This window comes from Choloepus didactylus, chromosome 5 (genome assembly GCF_015220235.1).
Source record: "Choloepus didactylus isolate mChoDid1 chromosome 5, mChoDid1.pri, whole genome shotgun sequence".
In the NCBI taxonomy this organism is placed as follows: domain Eukaryota; kingdom Metazoa; phylum Chordata; class Mammalia; order Pilosa; family Megalonychidae; genus Choloepus; species Choloepus didactylus.
Genome location: NC_051311.1, coordinates 139602684 through 139623418, shown reverse-complemented (window position 1 = coordinate 139623418; position 20735 = coordinate 139602684). Strand labels below are relative to the sequence as shown.

The window sequence follows — 20735 nt, the reverse complement described above, 5'->3', positions numbered from 1 at the left end:
CCTGTGTAACCACTGCCCACCTCTCACCACAGGATGCCTCCAACATTTGCCAAAAAGAACTTGATAATTGTGAACAAGCAACCAGGCCCAGGCCAGTTCTACCGCAGGGCCCTCCGTCCCCCAAAGTGGGTCTCTGAACTTCATCTGTAAAACAGGATCCCTTCTTTGACCCTTACCCATTGTCAGAGTGTGTCAAGGTCAAACAGATGTTAAAATTATTCCACCTGTTACTGTATGGTGTTATCCATAATAAAACATTAATACTGATAGTTAACGGTAGATGTTAATGCTGCACATCAGAATGCCACATTGAAGTTTCCCATTTCGTCTTGCTGAGCATTAAAGAATTTGCTGCAGCTGAAAATTCTTTTGAGGGTCTCAGGATAGTGTTCTATAAATACAGAGAAAATTCTGGGAGGAGTGCATCTTTGATGCAACCTTTTAAATTATTTTTATGCTGATGCTACCACCAGCAGGTGGCTTGGCTATGTAACCCGAGCCTTGGTGGCAGCAGGGAAACCACGGAGGCTGTTATTTCATTCACTGCACACATATTTCCTGAGCCACACTCAGGGCCAGGACTGCAGCCGGCACTGCTGATTCTGTGAAGGGCCAAGCAGGGTCCATCCCCAAGGAATTTACCAATGTGCAAGGAAGACAGGTGATTAAAAAAATCATCTGACGTGTGATGGTGTTTAAGATTGTGAGGTGCTTCTCTGGCATCAGTGCAGCTCTGACATGTGAGCTTTTGTTTTACAAGTTCACACTAGTTCTAAAGCCTGGAAAATGTTAGTGAAAGGAAAAAGAGCATCCCATATGCCAAGAGCACCTAACACTTTTATGGTCTTTACTGTCTGCTAAGCACTTTACGTGTATTAATTCATCAACCATAATGAAGTAGATACTATTTTAATAGAAAATGAACCAAAGACACAGGAGGTGACTTGCCCAAGGCTACACAACCTTCCAGGAGTGGGACAGAATAGGAGCACAGTCTGGCTCAGGACTTCTTAAAAAAGGGGCCACACCAGCCACACCAGGGTCCCTGTGGAAATCAGAGCATGACAGGCACCATCAGAGAAGGCCTGGCCGTTGGTTTTGTTTTCAGGCCTCCCCACACTGGCTGCTCTGGGGTTCGGGGGCATGTCCCAGCCTTCTTGGCCACAACAGCAACCCAGGAGGCAATGTGGGGCAGGGACAGAGTGCAGGTGATAAAGCCCACCCCAGGAGTCAGGGACAGAGTGCAGTGATAAAGCCCACCCCAGGAGGGTGGCTTCAGACACTCCCCTAAACACTAGCTCGCTGATCTCAGCCAGATGCAATCCCTCAGACAGACCTGCCGAAAGTGCCAGAGAGTAAGAAACGGTGGTGGATAAAACTCCAGCCCCTCACCCCTCAGGGGATGACTCTGAGGCAAGCCCCATGTAGTCTCTCAGGGGTCCCCAGCAGAACGGAGCCCAAGCTGCCCACATGCCCCTTTCTGGTTTTCCTCCCTCCCCTCCCTCATCAGGGCTTCCAGGGATCAGCTCCCAAATAAATGACTTGTGCCCAAATCCTGCTTGAGTGTCTACTTTTTGGAGAACCCCAAATTAGACGCAGAGAACTTTTGAAAGATCAAATGAGACTCTTTGGGAAGGTGGTTTTAACACCGTCAAACTACCCACAGCAAATGCCAGAAGGTCGTGATTATGAATAGTAACACAACAGCTCACTATCAAAATTGCTGTGGAAGTCTCCATTCCAAAAGGTAACTTTGGATTGTCCACCCCTTAACCCTCCCCTGCTTTTTTTCCAAGCGTGTCCTTCCAAACTGAAACTCAGCCATCACCACTGGGCCTCTGGCAGAAATGCCAAGTTCTGAGGGAAGGAGCAACAATATTTAACAGCAAAAAGAACAAGAGGCTTGGTATCATGCACTGATTCCTCATATAAGGAGGTGAGGGGTTCGCTGCCAGGAAGGAGACAGCACACAAGAAGGGACTGCTGGCTGGGGCTTGAGGGTCAGCGCTCGGGCCTCAAAGTGGCCAGGGAGGTGATCCTTTGGTGCTTCTTGTTGGTCTTGGTTCTCCTGGGAGCCAAAACTTAAAGTAACACATTCCAGAAAACTGTGTCCTAATACAGCTGCCATATTTAAGGGAAACTATGGATAAAATTGCAGCCCCAGTCAGATCATTTCAGCTAAGAACTTAAACAAGGGCGTGTGTGGGTTTTGTGAATTTGTGGGCTTTCGTTTGGAATCCTGTAGGTTCCTCACACCACCCGGGAAGTTGGTATGTTCGTGGTCGGGCCCACATTTTGCACCTGAGAACCCCGCCTTCTGAAGAAGAAGTGTAAAGCTTTAGAATATCCTTTCTTTTCAGGCATGACTGAGAAACAACGAAAATGAGATAAAACAAAAGGAAAATGAAATAAAAAGAAAAAGCACCCCACACTCTCCTTAAGGGACAGTCCCCACTGTGGGGCCTGAGAGGTAAAAGGCAGAGAAGTCCAAGGTTACAGAGGGCACTGAGAGGCAGATCTGAAGGCTGCCCAGCTCCTGTGGCTCAGTGGGGTGCCAGCCGGACCTGCACCCCGCACCTCCACATGCCAGAGCACGGAAGAAAGGAACAGCATGACATTGGCTTCACAAGGTTCCCCGAGCCTACCAGATCAATCACTTCACTACTGCTCTTATCCAGGCCAAACAGGTCAAACCTGGCACTGCCAGTAAAGGGAAACTTTTTATGTGCCTTGAACACAAAACTATATTATTCATCTTACAGAAAGTCAAGGCCGTGGGGGTCAGAGGGAAGCAGCCCTCAGTGCCTGCGGTAAGGAGAAGCAGCCCTGAGTTTTCCCAGAGGTGATGCCAGGAAGGAGACAACACAAAAGAAGGACTGTGTTGTGTGCCCCCTTGAGTCACCCCATTGATTGGTGCTTCTCCGCTTTTCCCATCTCAACCCTCAGTAACAGGGCTCACTTTCTGCAGAGATTCCTGTGGAGAGTAGCATGCTTCCCTGTGTGAGTCTGAATATCCATGGTGGTCTCTAAGGTTTGAAGGAGCCCCCGGGTGACTGTGAAGTGATCTCCCGAGAGGGAGGCTGATGATTCAATGACAATACTTAGCCAAGAAAAGGAAGAGGAGGTTGGACTAAAGTGATGCTCCCAAGAAGGTAAAGAGGAGCTAAGAGACATGATTTGCATGCTGGTAAGAAATCACTGGAATGAAAATAGGAAAAACCTGTCTGCCAAAGAGACACCAGGAAATGGCCTTCAAGACTAGTGCTGAGAGAGTCCCAGAGAAAAGGAAGTTGCTGATCTCTGTCCTGCCCCCACCTCTACTGTCCACATTCTCCTGAGGGCAGCCTCTCCTGGCAGGGAGATGGGAGGCTACCTGATAAAATCCCACAGAGGTGAACAGAACTGACAACAAAGTAGGGCTTGGGACAGCTAAATGTGAGCATTTACTTCATTCCCTGAGACAGAGATGAGAACCCCAACGAGATGAGCCCCAACCCAGGATTTGGGGGAAAAGGTAGAGGGGATTGCCCTTATGTATTGGGCATGTATCAGACACCATGTAGATGTTTTTAAAACATCATTTCAGTTCATTTCTTTACACCCCATGAGGTATTATTATTTTCATAATATGAGGAAAGTGGAGGTCCAAGAGGATTTTTCCAGCTTCCAGTAAGTACTAAGCTCTGGAGCCAGGTCCACAGGACATGGAATCCGGCCTTTCCTTTCTTGGCTCAGGTGTCTCCACCCAGCATCGGCCTTTCCTTTCCAAGCTGAGGGGGGTCCCCTCGAGTCACCCCATTGATTGGTGCTTCTCCGTTATTCCCATCCCAACCCTCAGTAACAGGGCTTGCTTTCCACAGTGATTCTGGTAGAGAAGGGCATGCCCCACTGTGTGGGTCTGAACCTCCATGGTGGCCTGTAAGGTTTGAAGGAGCCCCCTGGGTGCCTGTGAAGTGATCTCCTGAGAGCGAGGCCGAGGAGGGCTGTCACCCACCCCACCCACCCTCATGGGCCTCAGTGACACACTCTCCCACTTGGGAAAAGGCCCCAGATCGTGGTTCCTAAACTACATCTTCCATTCATTCGCCTTCATAAATGTCCTTTCCATCAAGTCTCCAAAGTCAAATGTAATTTTACAACAACCATTACATTTAGTTTTTACTTCTTTTAGGAATTTCCTATGAATAATATTTTATTTTTTAGAACAAAATTTAGGTTAAAGTTATGGTTGGAAACTATGGTGCCTCTCCACTAAAGTAACACTTCCACATTCATGAAAACATGCTTTCTTCCAGTGTTACTGTCTGAGCAAACACTAGACATGGTTTATGATTAGTCATATGAATGAGTTCCCTAAGAAGTTTTAAATTTTGGGGTAATTACTGTTCTTTTATCCTTAAAGACACACCCTACTTTCTAATAAAAAGCACCCCCCCCAAAACAAACAAACCAACCAGAGGAAAATACAACAAATTCCTCTAATAATTCTTAGCGTTTAAATAATTATTAACCTCTGTGCTAAATTTAATTTTCTAGACAACTCCATCAACTGACATTTTTCAGTTCTGAACATACATCGATCTATGTGAAAATCTTTCACAGGCACAACAGATACTTCTTTTCCATTTAACAATCGTCTCTTGATAGTTCAGGTTGTGTTCTTCTTTAACAATGATATATATATATATATATACTTTGAAGCTACAACATACACTTTCCAAACTATTTCCAACTATTTCCACGCCCAGAGGTTTTGCCTCAGAGTTGGTTTTAAAACTCCTTTCCCCTCACCACCCTGTGGAATCCTTCAACAATACAGTCCTAAGAGGCATTTAATCAGAAGAGGGAACACCGAAGGTGAAAATTCTTCCCTGTCTGGGTGACCTTGGCTTTATGAGTTGGTGACTGAGAGAGCTTTGCTTAAACAATTCCCACAATGTCCTCTGCACTTTGAGGAGGAAACAACAGCCAGTGCAAAGTGTCCTTGTCCCAGGGCAGAGAGCAGTAAAAACAACAGTGTCACAAAGCTCTGTTTGTTATCTGTGTTCACACTTGGTCTCAAGGTTTATTAAAATAAAAAGTAGCAGAGGAGTTTGAGGTGGTAAACCTTGCAGTTTTCCTGACATTCTAGTTCAAAGTCGCTTGTATCAATTCTCATTCTTAGGAGAAAACAAATCATTCCATGCATTAACTCAATGATCAGATATGATACTTCGGGCTGTAGAGAAGTGGAGCTAAAAAAATCTTAACATTAATCCCTAGAAAATCAGGAGACAGATTGTTGGGGGAGGGTGCGGGGGTGGAGGTTACAAATCACACTGACACCTACAAACAGAATTTCAAGCAGAGGTCCTGTGCCTCTAGACAAAATGACCACAAATACCCTACATAGATCTTTTTTTCCTAGTTAAAAATCATATTATATTTGGTCTCAAACACCCATCTGAATCAGTGAAAGCATGCTGCATAACTCCCTCCCTGGTTTTGCCAAATTACTTATATTTTGCATTAAATGTGGGGTTTTTGGTGACTGTTTTTTTAAAAACCAACCTTTTTTTATTTTGGAAAAATGTTCACATACACAAAAATTGAAAGAATAGTATAATAAGCCCCCATGTACCATCCAGCTTCGACACTTAATAACTCACAGCCATTATTGTTTCATCTCTTCTCACACTTTCCCTCTCCAAATCCTAGCATGTTTAAAACATATACCCAACATTGGTGTCATCATAAATATTTCAGTGTACATAAAAGAAAGGAATTCTTAAAAACATAACCAGAATATTATTGCAAAAAGTTAACTATAAAATTAACAATAACATTAACAAGTGTCTTTATATCAAACCAATATCCCATCAGTGCTCAAATTTCCCTGGGCCATATAGGTTTAAATGAATGTCTGACAAAGGTGGAGAAAGACCAAGCCATGGCATTTGAATCATAGCATCCCAGCATTGACACAAGGCCTACAGAACATCTTTTTTCCTTTAGACAGGAACTCGTAACTGGGCAATTTACTAAACCTTCCAGGGGAACCTGTGCCCTTCCCCCAGGCAGCCTCTTGGACTGCGGCTGCCGAAACTGTCTCTGAAACGACAAACTCAACAGCAGCTGAGAAAACAAGCCTCCTGAATGCTTTAAATACTTCAGCCAGGCTGCCATTTCACTAGAGTGGATACTAGAGGACACCCCCAGATTGTCACGCTCCCAGCTCACCCAGCAGTGACCGTCACCGGCTGAGGCCACACCACCCTAATTTGTGGCTGATTCTAGACATCTCCTTCTACACCCGTGCACTCAGGCCCACTCAAAGCAGTCCAAGGCACAAAAGAGGGCAGAAGGCAAACCATTTAACTCAGAATCATGCTACAGGAGCAGCTACTGGCAGAGTGGATTAGAACACTCGGAAGCCTGGAAGTGGTAACTTCTGCCCATTTGCCTTTGGATTATGTTCAGGCTGCTGGCCTGACTGTCCACTTCGGATAAGGCCCCCAGCCTTGATCTTGACTTCTGGTTTCTCATCCCTGCCCCGCAGACCATAGGGACCTTTGCCCTCAACTTGTCAGTCCCATATCTGTTATTTTCTTGTTTGTTTTCTGATTTCTAGATAATACTAACTACCTACTAGCAGGCATTTGATAAAGAACAAATGCTATTGTTTTCTTACCAGATTCCCACACAACCCCCTAATTCATTCATTTAGCACATATTTACCAAACATGTCTACTCCATGCCAGCCACTGCTTAAGGGATTAAACATGTATACTGTAAGCAACACAGACAAAAATCCCTGTCTTCATGGGGTTTCCATTCCAGGGGCAATGTACCCTAGGGAGGCCTATTATCATTCCTATTTTCAGATGAGGAAACTGAGGCTCAGAGTTATTGCATAATTTGCCTGACATCCTATCAATGTCCAATCTGTGTGACTCTAAAGCCCACTTGCTTTTGTTTTTTGTTTTTGTTGCTAACACACCACACTGCATCTTCTGTCGTGAGAAGGCCTCATTAAAATGGAAATCTATTCCCACCATGTACAAAATGGGTATACTGTGTTATTTGTGAGTTCTTAAACATCTTTATTTAAAGCAAAGGTAGAGAGTCCATTCTCTTTGAAAACAATACCAAATTGCAATAGAAAAGATTGCCCCAAAGGACACTTAAAGCCTTTTTAAATAATAATATCCAAGTGTCAAATTTTGCTATCCCTATATTTGATGCTTCTGATATAACTGTATTTGATTGCTCTGTAACACATTCTTACTAAAATTTGAATGTGTTTATGGTGTTCTGACACAACACAACATATAATGTGTTCTGGCTTTCAGGGCTTAGGCAGCGTAAGATGTAAAGGAGTGGCTGGTTAGCTCCAAGTGGGTTTGTCTTGTGAGTTACATCTTGGTGGAATTCATTAGTTCAGGAAGTAATGCTATGTTCTGCTATGGGCGAGGTACCGACCTAGGCACAGACCCCCTGTCTCTGAGTCATTCACTAACTGTTGTGTGACCCCTGGCCCCATGACTCACCTTTCTCTGGCCTGTTCTAGAGAGAGCTAAAAGGAATCCTTAGCAAGGCACAAACCTGCTCCCAATGCTCACAGAAGCAAGCCTAGGAAGATGAAAGGGGACTAATTCAGAAGACGAGGGACTCTTTAAACAAGAGACTTCAAGGATCCCAAGTGCAGGAGATACTTAACGAAGAGGCAGTGCCTGCTGCAAAGTTCTGGTCTGGGAATAAGAACTCAATTCTACTCTCAGCACTTCCATGACGCAGAAGTGGTCACTGACAAGCCCAGGCTCCTCAGATTTGGGTTTCAAACTCTTCAGAGGCAGGGACCCAGCAATTCTGTGCATCAAAAGCTCAGTACATTTGCAAGATGACCTGGTCAAGGTTAAGGACATGGTCTGCTAAAATCGAGGGGCATTTGCTATCCCCACTGTGTGCCCAGCATCGTCAAATGCTGTAACCCTGTCTTTCCAAGCCCATCAACCACCCAGCTGTAAACTAAAAACAAGACAAAACTGAGTTCCCTTGCATTGTATTTGCTTCTTTAATGGTGATCCTCTGCTGTTAAATCAAGGGTTTTATTCAGAGGGTGACAAGTAGGGAAAACAATGGAACCACATAGGAAAAAAGCTAAAGTGAAAAGGAAAGAGCAATCTCAGGAGGAAACTTGGGGATACAGGAAGAACACTAGAAGCTCAGTTCTAGGTTTGGGGAGCAGGGACCCTCAACAGCCTGGCTTTTCGATTCCGAGGGGTAGATGCAATCCTTGAGAAGGGTGCTGGCACAGGGAATCGACTGAGTGGTTCGTAGCAGGGACACCATTCTGCCAGCATCAACCCACGGCTCTGCCAGATGCTAGCAGTGTGACCAGGGTAAGCCACTTTAGCACTCGGTGCCTCAGTTGGCTCATCCATAAAATGAGAACAATGCTACTTGCCACAAAGAGTCGCTGTGAGCATTACCTCAATTAATAAGTACTGTGCACTCAGAACGATGCAAAGCACTCAGTAAGTGCTATAGTAGTGCAGGCTGCTGCTCAAGCCACCTGTGCTCATATCTGGAGAACACAGAGCACAGGGGTTAAGCATTTAGGCTCAGCATTTGGAGAGCCTGGGAGGAAACCAGTCCCTATCACTCGCTGGCTGTGTGACACGGGGCCCATTAGCAACCTCTCTGTTTCCTCGTCTGTAAAATGGCACTATCGGTGCCCACCTCGTTGGATTGTTGTAAATACGAATTTAGATAATCCATGTTAAGTGCTTAGCACAGTAACCTGTACACAACAGCAATTCCATGGATGCCACCTATTATTATTATGTATTATTATTATATGAGCCAACTCAGCCAACAGGTAAGTGATCATTCTTTTTTTTTCAACCTTTTTAAAATCTAATTATAAAAATAATATATGCACCATGTAGATATCTGAGAAAATGCAGAACCATACATAGAAGAAAATAAAAATCCCCCCAAACCCCTACCCCACCCCAGTGATGACATGTGTCCTATTTCCTGACATTCTTCATCAGATAATGCAGGAATGAGAAGCTCACATACAATTTTGTTTTGTTTTGATTTATATAATTGACATCACATTGCCTATATGTATCTTGTTTTTTTCACTTCATTTTAACTGCCTTTTCATTAAATATTCTAGGAAAAGATGACTTTACTGCTGTCAACACCCCACTGCAGAACTGTGCTTGGAGGGTCCAGGCACCCCTTGTCCCCTGCTTGCAGCTTTCCCTGCTCGGTCTGGGCCAAGCATGAGCAGCTTGAATCATTTCTGGTTCTTTGCTCCCTCAACCAGGGCAGGAATGTAACTGCCAGCAACCACCTGTCATTAGTAGTCTTTTCCCTTTTTAAGTCAAGAAAGGGAAAGAAGGAAGGAACAGTTTAGGGGAATGGGTACATGGCCCCAAAGATTCCAGGCTCCAAACCCCAGCGCCCCTCCTAACCAAAACCACGTACTTAGGACAAGAGAAACTAGGAGGATGCGGAGGAAATGATTTATGGCTGTGTTCTAGGAATTGTTACTTATACTGTAATTTAAAAAGAATTCAAAGGCAAAGAGCCAGAAGGTTTAGGTATAAGATAAAGCTCTGGCTAGCAATCACTGCTAAAGAAAAGGGCCTGAGGCTCCTTGGTACCAAAGCCAGCATCAACTTCTTGCTGTATCCCTCAGCTCAGATGCTGCGTGAGTGTGGTTTATGCTCCTGGATGCCTACAAGATTTGATAAAGGCCTTTAACAAGCGCTCACAGGCGTTCGATGCCAAGCCCCAGGCGTTATGAGAGCGTCATCACGGCCGTCTGCACACCACAGCAAGCCTTACCCTTTTTGTTCCTGCCACCCCTCCCACTGCACAGTTGTGAAAAAAGAAACACATTTAAATACCATCCTGAATGGCCCTTTGAAAGTGTGAGTGGCAGGTCCGGCCACACCTCTCACCCTTACAGACCAAGTAAATCCAGTGCCAAGACTGGTATGTTTTTCACTGAAGCTGTGTCACTGCTCCCGCTGCAAACTGGTAAAGGAGAGGAGGGAGAATCAAACTTTTAAAATTACTTGCAGACAATGATGAAGTTTCGCAAGCTGTTAGGCAGAGACCAGAAATCAATTTAATACTATCCTAACAGATTGGCTTAATGCAATGTCTCAGAGGCCGCTGTCCACCTTGACAAACGTCTGCAATCCCTCATTAGCAACACTAACCAAAGCATGTGAGTGCCAGGAGAACCTGAGTGACAGCGTTTAAGATTTTTTAAGCCTCTCATTATTCCAAGTAAACCAGTAAACATGCAAATGACCTGCTCCAGAATATAGAGTAATATGCAATTCTGCTAAGCCCCTTCCACTTATTGCACCCCACACTTGCATTTTTTTTTAAGCCATAGCAATCACAAAACTCTGAAAAAGACTCTCATGGGACTTCAGATAATACTGCATTTTTCACATTTTCTTTTGCAGATTGACATGTTTCTCTATACCACATGAGCCCATGCATGCTAGAGATGGTGGGAAAACTTCCTCATGTAAGCCACAGCTGATATTTCCTACCACTTGAAAGTCAACCTTGCTCGTGAATCATGTAATCCTTATACTGCAAGGAGGAAAATTATGCCACTGCCATTCCTGAGTGAAGACAAAGACTGGGAAACAGTCATGAGGAACCAGAGACTGTGAGCCCTGATAGGCTTCTCGTGGCACTGCAGTAGTTTCCTTCTTAGAGTTCTGCTCTTTATTATTTTTTCAATGACTACAGGATTGCGACAATTTTGATATTGTTATTGGATTTTAAAGGGATGAGACAAAGGAGTAGGGCTCAAAAGACAGGGAAATGGGGAGACAGGAGAGAAGGGAAAACAAGATGGAACAACACAAAATAAAGAAACAAAACAGCAGGCCCACTCAGCCCTTCTCCTGTTCTACAGTCTTGATATTAGAGAAGAGGAACATCACAGAAGAGGAGGAGACAAGAGGAGGGCGTGAAGCAGGGGAGGGATAAACCAGTTCCCCTGGACTGATCCCCGACATTCCAGGGTTAAGGTGAGGTCTCATGGATGGGTTTCATTCCAGAGGATCAGAAACATCACACAAAATGCCCCCATCCCTGCAAAGATTGCATATAGTAAAATCTGACATGCTGGCCCATGAGCATAGATGTTTAGAATCCTGAACTCTGGTTATGAAGAGGTTTAATTCCATTTCCTAGCTCCATCCATAGTTATTCATTCATTTATTCACACACATTCATTCATTCAGCCAATGAGCTGAGTGCCTATTGTGAGTCAGACATGACAATACTAAAGGGCACAAAACCTAAAATGCAGACCCCAATCAAATAAAAACTGGTAACTGCTATGAAGGAGGGTTTTAAAAGTTGGTTCTAAAAGTCATTCATAGGGTGACCTGTCAGTGGGGGGTGGGAGGAGATGTTGCTCTGAGGAGGTGACATCTGGGCTGAGACGGGCAGAGGGAACCTTCCAGGCAGAAGGAACGGCTACAGTAGTCCTGAAGTAGGAGGGTGCCTAGTGGGTGTCAGGGCACGGAGACACCAGGAGTGGGGCGCAGCGTGAGAGGCAGGCAGGGGCCAGCCATGCAGGGCCGAGTGGCCACAGGGAAGAGAGTGATGGGAAGGATCTGGAAGGTGAAGCAGGGGCGGGACCTAATCTGACCACAGCAGACAAGATCCCTGCCTGCTGGTGGCGAACGGAAGGCTGAATGAGGACAGCTGTCTTGTAGGACAGATGTTGGTAAACTTTTTCTGCAAGGGGCCAGAGAGTAAATATTGTAGGCTTTGTGGGCCAAGAGCAAAATTAAGGATATTATACATGTAGTTATGTAACAGGAGAGAAGACAGATTCCCACACATTTTTTGTTGACAAAATTCAGAATATAATAACATTGGAGTATAATTTTCTGTAATGTAGGTCTACTAGTGAGAAGAATGGAATTCTTTCGGGGGGATAACATTTCACTTAATTGGTGTTCTGCCACTGCAGAGCAAAGCAGCCATTATGGAAATGAATGTGTATGGCTATGTTCCAATAAAACTTTATTTATGGACACTGAAGTCTGAATGTCATAGAATTTTTACGTGTCACAAAATATTCTTCTTTTGATTTCTTTTCAACCATTTTGATAATGTAAAAACCTTAGCTCTTAGGCTGTACAGACACTGGCAGCAAGCCGGATTCAGCCTGTGGGCTGTAGCTTGCCGACCCCTGTTGTAGAACGTCCCACATTCTGGGTGTATTGAATTGTTTGCTCATGAGTAGATTCATTTCTGGCATATTATTACAGGGCGATGCCATGTACTTCTCGCTCCATCATGGCAAAAGGCTGCTGATGTGGGGTTATTCTGTTACTGGAGATAGTCAGTTTGATCCATTTTAAAGGTACATTTTCCCCTTTGTAATTAGAAGTGATCCATGAGGCAATGCTTGAGATCCAGTTCCCCAACAAACTTGCCCTCTGTGGTGTTAGTTTCCATGAATGATCCTGGCCTGAATCGATCATTATATTGGAAGTTACAAAATAATTTTCAGTATGAATTTTGATGGCTGCTTAGTATCCCATTTTATGGATTATGCAATAGTTTATTTAATCTCCTGGTATTAAAAATTTAGATAGTTTCTTTTTCTTTCTTTTTTGTTTTTGTTGTATGCAATGCATTCACTAATCTCTGAGGCTAAATGTTTCTGTACGTCTAGGATTATTTACTTAAGAAAAAATTGCTTGAAGTGAAACTATCATAGAGTATATCCAAGTTTTAAGGGTTTTGATCTATATTGAGAAATGGTGGTGTAGGGAGTTATACCCATCTTTGCTCCCACTAGGAGTTGTAAGTGCCTGGTTCCTAAGCCAACATTTAAACCTTACCATCACCAAAGTGACAGGTGAAAATGGTTTCTCATTGTTTTAATTTGTGTTTATTCAACTGTTGTGAGGTTGAAAGTTTTGCATTTCTTCCTCCAATTATATTCCTATGACCATTTTCTCTTCATTCTTCCTGAATTGATCTGTAAGAGCAATTAGACTAAAAGCCTTAACTCTTTTCCTTTAATATTCATTATAAATATTTTCCCCAGATTGTAGATACATATGCATTTTCTTAAATATTAAAGTTTACATGGTTCTTTTCCTTTTACATTGACCTAATTCTCCATGAGATCGATGGCAAATTTTTTGTTATTTTTTTTTTAAGAATTTGGGAGGGAATGCAAAAAATTAACCAAATATAGAATTATTTTTATGAGCTTAAGCATCTTTAAATAAAAGAACTCCCAAATGAAATAAAGTTTATTATCAGAATTCCAAATTCTCTTCTGATGTTTGCTATTGCATATGTTATAGAGCTGATTTCATTATGTACAAATGTGTGCTTTTTAAGCCATCAATTCATATCTACTTTTTCATAATCAGAATAATTATAATTACAATTTTAATTAACTGTATGGCATAATGCAACTTTTAATTAACAAAGTATGACACAATACATTTCATTCAGTTCTCAGAAACCAATTGAGATCTATTTTTTCACTAGAATAAAGTGCACTGCTATGTACATCCTTCTATAGACCCTTGTTAGCTCTTCTATGGTTAAATTTTAAAGCAGTCTCAAAAATAAAACTACTAGATTCCAAGGGGAAAACTATGATTCAATGAAGTTTACTGCTTTCTACCAGAAAGCCTCATTCAATATTGCATCCCAGATATTTGTGTGTCACCAGCAATGTTTAAAGGTGTTTATTATCCCAAATCTCCAGCAACGAGGGTTTTGATAAATTTATTCATTCCGGCTAACTTTTTGGGTGTCTTACAGTATTTAAAATGGTTATAAGTTGCACTTCTTCAATGCCAGCAGCATGATATTTTCTTGAATGTTTCCTTCACTTATAAACCGTTACCTCCTTTCATTCCTTGTGGGGTAAAATTCAGCAGTGGGAACTAGGCACTTGCTCCCATTCCTTCTAGACATTGGTTAGAAAGCTCTCATGAGTAATTACCCCCTAGGTGCTTTCTTTCCCATTGGACCATCCTCTCCTCAAGGACAGGCCAAGGTTCAGGCAGACCCATGCCCTGGCACCTCAGATGGGGTCCCTGTGCCAAGCTCAGGCCAAAGGGGAGGGCATCGCAGACACACCCTCGCCCTTACTGGAGCGTGCAGCAGGGGCCCGGGCTCTGCCTTCACCAACAATACTCCCCATGGTCATGAAATCCGGGACCTGGGGAGAGGGCTGCACCCCAGAGCAATGGCAGGCAAGCTTCTATTCTTGGCTTGGCTGACTTGGTGCAGATCATCCCTTGGGGGGCTGCTTGTGTGCTGCCGGATCCTTCACCTCCTGCTGGAAACAGGAGCTGCTGTCCTCCTGCCTGACCTCCCCGCTGACGCTGTGGCACGGGAAAGGAGGGTGTGAGAAGTGCTCCAGGCTTTCCTTAAGGGAAAGGTGTGCAGGAGGCAGTGTGCACCAGCGGTCTTCCAAAACGGTTGAGGGGTGGAGTGATGCTTGTCTCCCGGGGGACATTTGGCAATGTGTGGAGACATTTCCGACTGTTCCAAAGGAGGGGGTGGGGATCAGAGGCCAGGGATACTGCTAAGCATCCTACAATGCTCAGGACAGCCCCCCACAACCACAGTTATCTGGCCCTAAGTGGCAGTGTGGCGAGATTGAGACGAAACAACTGTCCTCTGCATCCTCCCCACACCGCCCCGCCCCGCCCGCACCTCCCGCACCGCCCCCACAGCCCCCACTGCCCCAAACCAAAAGATTAAACCGTGAGTATCCAGCAACGCAAACAGAAATAGACTGTTGACAGAGAAACCTCATTGAGAGATGTATATTTCATTGGGGTGTTTCATCAGACACTTATCTTGCTCAAGGGCAGAACTGGGGGATAGAAGCCCAAGATCTCGTCATCATCCAAATGACACAATGGAACTGGGAATTGAAGCACCCCGTGGGCTGTGCACTTCCAGCACAGAAAATTGGAGGCTCTCCTGGGACGTCTCCAGTGAGGCAGGAGTCAGTAAGGAGGTCCAGGAAGCCTGTGCCAAGCAGCAGGAACTAGAGGAGGATCATGTAGCTCTCAGTAGACCACACTGAGGGGAGGGGAGGTCTGCAGAGGAGTGGGGGACAGAAAACCCTCCGGCCAGAGAAAAACCCCAGACCAGGCTGGTTTGGAAAGAGACTGCCAGAACCAGCAACCTAAGGCACCACCTGCCACAGAGAAGTTGGTGGTGGCTGGTTCTGAACATTTAAAACCTTCTGCTCCAGCATTTTCAAGCAGCTTATGTGCAACGTGAAGCAAACTGAAAAGCAGGTCTTACCAGAGGCGCTGGTGGGGGGGGGAGGGGGAGGAGCTCCCAGAGGAGGGGGAGGGGGAGGCAGAGGAGGCGGCGGTGGCGGTGGCACTGGCATATGTCACAGCGTTGGTGTCCTTTGCTTATGAATGATCCCAAGGGAGTGGTTTCTGCTCTGAAAAAGAAAAAAAGGGACAGTTTAAATGTCACTATTTGTACACAGACAGCCCATGGCACACAGACATACGCATATTACAGATACTTTCATTCTTTCACTTGTTCATTAGTTCAGTCAATAAATACTAAGTGCCCACTGTGAGGCAGGTACTGTGTTAAGTGTTGGCGATTGAAAGAAGCAGCCAGACTCTAGAGAAAATTAAGTATACACTGGTAGAATTTAGCTATTTTTGTCTCAATGTAACCAGAATATCTACATAGCAACACCTTACTCCATAATGATTTTTCCATATGACGGGATCCTACCTCTTTAACATCAAATTGTCAGTTTTATCATTTTCGATGCGATTTTAAAATATTCTGTACATAACCCTCATTTTCCTAAGCAGAGCCAACGGAATGAAATTTCACCTTCTCTGCCTGTCTCCGATGCCAGCCTCCAGCCAGGCCCGGCCAGGGTGGCAGTCACTAGCCTTCCCTTCCACTGTTGCCTCTTACTTTCCTTGCGGCTCTTGTGTCATTTCTACACCTCCCTCGGAGTGGGGTTGGGGGGCAGGCCGTGGCCCCACTCCTCTCCCAGGACTTGCATCTGATATTTGCTACCCAGGGGTTTGGGGTATTTTTCTGCAAATGTGGTTGGTTCTGTTTCAAGTAGTTAAAATTATAAGGTGTCTGATCTCCAGATAATGCGTTATTTCCCTGCGATGTGTGCCTATGTATGTGTCTATATCAGGACACACCACAAGGGCTTAAAACCCATATTAAAAGGAAAACCTCACAGCTTACAAAAATGAGGACGATCTATACAAGAACCGAAAGACAGTTTAAGCAGGAACTGAAATAAACATCAGATGTAGGTGAGCAGGGGTGAGTCTGTGTTCCTGACAGGAAGGCCAGGGCAAGGCTTGTGCCTCTGCTTATTCATCTCTAAAATCCTACTGCATTCGTATTTATTTCATGTTAACATTTTTATCTCCACAGAAACAAAAGGCAATTATATAACACGGTGCTTTATCCACTAGGCCTCAAGGAACTTCTTAACATAGTACACTGGATTTTACTTACTTAATTTATGTTAGTTCACTTCATGTTTTTATATAGTGGCTACCGTGTGCCAAGCTAATCTTATTAACTTCCACAACAATCCTCTAAGGTCAGCAGTATTATTCCCATTTTTATAGGTAAGGAAAAGGATGTTCAGAGATGTTAAGTACCTTGCCAAATTCACCTGAGATTTGAACCTTAGTTTATTAGGCTCTGAAGTCCAGCTTCTCTTCAGCAGGGTTAAAAGTTCTCCCAAATTGTATTAAACTTGGAAAGGGTATAAAATATATTTATAAGTGTAGCTTTTTGTAGAAGGAGTACATCAAAATTTTCTTTGGATTTCCAAGGAGTTTCAAGAGCTGATCACTGTACAAGATCACAGTTTTCTTAAAGTACTCCCCTGAAGGAAGTGATCTGAAAATTACTGGGTCACTGTCTCTTTTCTAGACATTAAAATAAAAACAGAAAATCTAGGGGAAAAAAAAGACTCATCTGAGCCCACAGCACAAAATGATAGTAACATTGATGACGGAGATCCTTTTTCCTGGTAGACGCAGTTTTATCTTATTTTATTATACAATCTAATATACACAACAACACAAGGCAGACAAAACAGCATTTTACTGGCTGACTGCCAAAGCAACTTGGAGTCAAGCCCAATTTAGATGGAACAAACATAAATTATGAGTCATTTGCATTTTAACACTTTCATAGATGGCCCTTGGTATATTCTTTTTTATTTAATTTTTTAATTAGAGAAGCTGTAGGTTTACAGAAAAATCATGTAAAATATATAGCAGTCCCAAATACCCCACACCCTTATTATTAACTCTTTGCATTAGTGTGGTTCCTTTGTTACAACTGATGAAAGAATATTAAAATTGTACAATTAATCATAGTCCATGGTTTACATTGAGGTGTATTTTTTTTCCAATATACCACCCTATTATTAATACCTTGCATTAGTGTGGTATATTTGTTGTAATTCATGAAAGAACACTTTATAATTGTATTATAACTATAATCCATCATTTACACTGTGTTGTACAGTCCTATGTTTTATCTTTTAATTTTTATTCTAGTAACATATTTAAGACCTAAAATTCCCTCTTTAAACCACATTCACATATATAATTCAGTGCTGTTAATTACACTCAAAATGTTGTGCTACCATCACCACTATCTATTTCCAAAATTTTACAATCACCTCTAACAGAAATTCTGTACAAATTAAGCATTAACTCCCCATCTCCTACCGAACCCAACCCCTGGTAACCTATATTCTAAACTCTTACTCTATGAGTTTGCTTCTTCTAATTATTTTAGATCAACAAGATCATACAATATTTGTCCTTTTATGTCTGGTTTATTTCACTCAATAATGTCTTCAAGGCTCATCCATGTGGTTGCATTAACCAGAACTTCATTCCTTTTTAATGCTGAATAATATTCCATTGTATGTACATACCACATTTTGTTTGTCCATTACTGGTTGATTGACACTTGGGTTGCTTCCATCTTTTGGCAATTGTGAATAGTACTGCTATGAATATCAGTGTGGAAATATCTGTTTGAGTTCCTGCTTTCAATTGTTTTGGGTATGTACTTAATAGAGGGATTGCTATGTCATATGGTAATTCTGTACTTAGCTTTCTAAGAAACTGCCAAACTGTATTCCACAGTGGCTGCATCATTTTACATTCCCACCAGCAATGAATGAGTGTTCCTATTTCTTCACATCCTCTCTAACACTTGTACTTTTCTGTTTTATTAATAGTAGCCATTCTAGTGGGCGTGAAATGGTATCTCATTGTTGTTTTGATTTGCATTTCCCTAATAGCTAATGATGTTGTAAACAACTTTTCATGTGCTTTTCAGCCATTTGTAAATCTTCTTTGGAGAAGCTTCTATTCAAATCTTTTGCCCATTTTTTAATTGGGTTGTCTTTTTGTTGTGGAGTTATAGGATATCTTTATATATTGTGGATATCAAACCCATATTAGATATGTGGTTCCCAAATATTTTCTTCCATTAAGCAGGTTTTCTTTTCACTTTCATGATAAAGTCCTTTGATGTACAAGTTTTTCATTTTGATGAGGTTCCATTTATCTATTTTGTTGTTGTTGTTTGTGCTTTTGGTGTAAAGTCTAAGAAACCATTGCCTAATACAAGATCCTGAAGATGCTTCCCTACATTTTCTTCTAGGAATTTTGTTGTCCCATTTCTTATATTTAGATCTTTGATCCATTTGGAGTTAATTTTTGTATATGGTGTGAGGTAGGGGTCATTTTTCATTCTTTTGCATATGGATATCCAGATCCTCCAGCACCATTTGTTGAAGAGACTTTTCTTTCCCAATTGAGTGGACTTGGCAGCATTGTTGAAAATCAACTGGCCATAGAGCTGAGGGTTTATTTCAGAACTCTCAATTAGATTCCATTGGTTTATATGTCTATCTTTGTGCCAGTACCATGCTGTTTTGGTCACTGTAGCATTGTAATAAGCTTTAAAGTCAGGAAGTGTGCATCCTCCAACTTCATTCTTTTTCAAGATGTTTTTTGCTATTCAGAGCCCTTTACCCTTCCAAATAAATTTGATAATTGGCTTTTTCATTTCTGCAAAGTAGGCTGTTGGAATTTTTATTGGGATTGCATTGAATCTGTCAATCATTTTGGATAGAATTGACATCTTAACGATATTTAGTCTGCCAATCCATGAACATGGAATGTCCTTCCATTTATTTAGATCTCCTCTGATTTCTTTTAGCAAAGTTTTTTAGTTTTCCATGCATAAGTCCTTTACATCCCTAGTTAAATTTATTTCTGGATATTTGAGTCTTTCAATTTGCTTTGAAAATGAAATTTTTTTTCTTGATTTCCTCTTCAGATTGTGCATTACTAGTGTATAGAAACACTACTGATTTTTGAAAGTTGATATTGTACCCCACCATTTTGCTGAATTCATTTATTAGCTCTAAATCATTGACATAGATTTTTCAGAACTTTCTATATATATGGTATCATGTCATCTGTAGATAGTGAAAGTTTTACTTTTTCCTTCCCAATTTGGATGCCTTTTATTTCTTTTTCTTGCGTAACTGCTCTGGCTAAGATTTCCAGCACAATGTTGAATAACAGTGGTTACAGTGGACTTCCTTGTCTTGCTCCAGATCTTAGAGGGTAAGTTTTCAGTCTTTCACCATTGAGTGTGATGTTAGCTGTGGGTTTTTCATATATGCCTTTAACATGTTAAAGACGTTTCCTTCTATTCCTATCTAAGTGTTTTTATCAGTAAAGGATGCTGGATTTGGTCAAATGCCTTTCTGTATCAAATGAGATGATCATGTGGTTTTTTTTCCCTTCATTCTGTTAATGTGGTGTGTTACGTTAATTGATCTTCTTATGTTGATCCACCCTTGCATACCTGGGATAAAACCCACATACCTGGGATAAAACCCTTGCATACTGGGATAAAAAAAAAAGGTGTATAATTCTTTTAACATGCTGTTAGATTCAATTTGCAAGTATTTTATTGAGTATTTTTGCATTGTATTCATAAAAGAAATTGGTCTGTAATTTTTTCTTGTAGCATCATTATCTGGCTCTGATATTAGGGTGATGTTGGCTTCATGGAATGAGTTAGGTAGTGTTCCTCTTGTTGAATTTTTCTGAAGAGTTTGAGCAGGATTGCTCTTCATTTTTTTTTTTTGAAATGGTTGGTAGAATTCACTTGTGAAGCCATCTGGTCCTGGGCTCTTCTTTGTTAGGAGGTTTTTGAGGACTGATTCAATCTCTTTACTTATAACTGGTTTGTTGAGATCTTCTATTTCCCCTAGAGTCAGTGTGAGTTGTCGTGTGTTTCTAGGAATTTGTCCATTTCATCTAGATTATCTAATTTGTTGGCATACAGTTGTTCACAGTATACTCTTATGATCCTTTTTATTTCTGTGGGGTCAGTAGTAATGTCCCCCTTCTCACTTTTAATTTTATTTATTTGTATCTTCCCTCTTCTTTTTCTTTTTTTTTTTCTTTTACTTTTTCAGTCTAGCTAAGGGTTTGCCAGTTTTACTGAGCTTTTCCAAGAACCAACTTTTGGTTTTGTTAATGCTCTCTATTGTTTTTGTTTTATTCTCTATTTCATTTATTTCTGTTCTAATCTTTGTTATTTCTTTCCTTCTGCTTGTTTGGGTTTAGTTTGTT

General features: G+C 42.2%; 1 protein-coding gene across 1 annotated transcript in view; it reads right to left on the bottom strand.

Moving 5' to 3' along the window:
• Positions 1 to 15769, bottom strand: part of WIPF3 (WAS/WASL interacting protein family member 3) — a 62487-nt gene extending 46718 nt beyond the window's left edge. The window contains exons 1-2 of the mRNA XM_037837801.1: positions 15765 to 15769; positions 15343 to 15490 (exon numbers count right to left, since the gene is read on the bottom strand). Of these exons, the coding sequence (XP_037693729.1) occupies positions 15343 to 15490; positions 15765 to 15769 (153 nt within the window). The remainder of the gene's footprint in view (positions 1 to 15342; positions 15491 to 15764) is intronic.
• Between the last annotated feature and the right edge of the window lie 4966 nt (positions 15770 to 20735).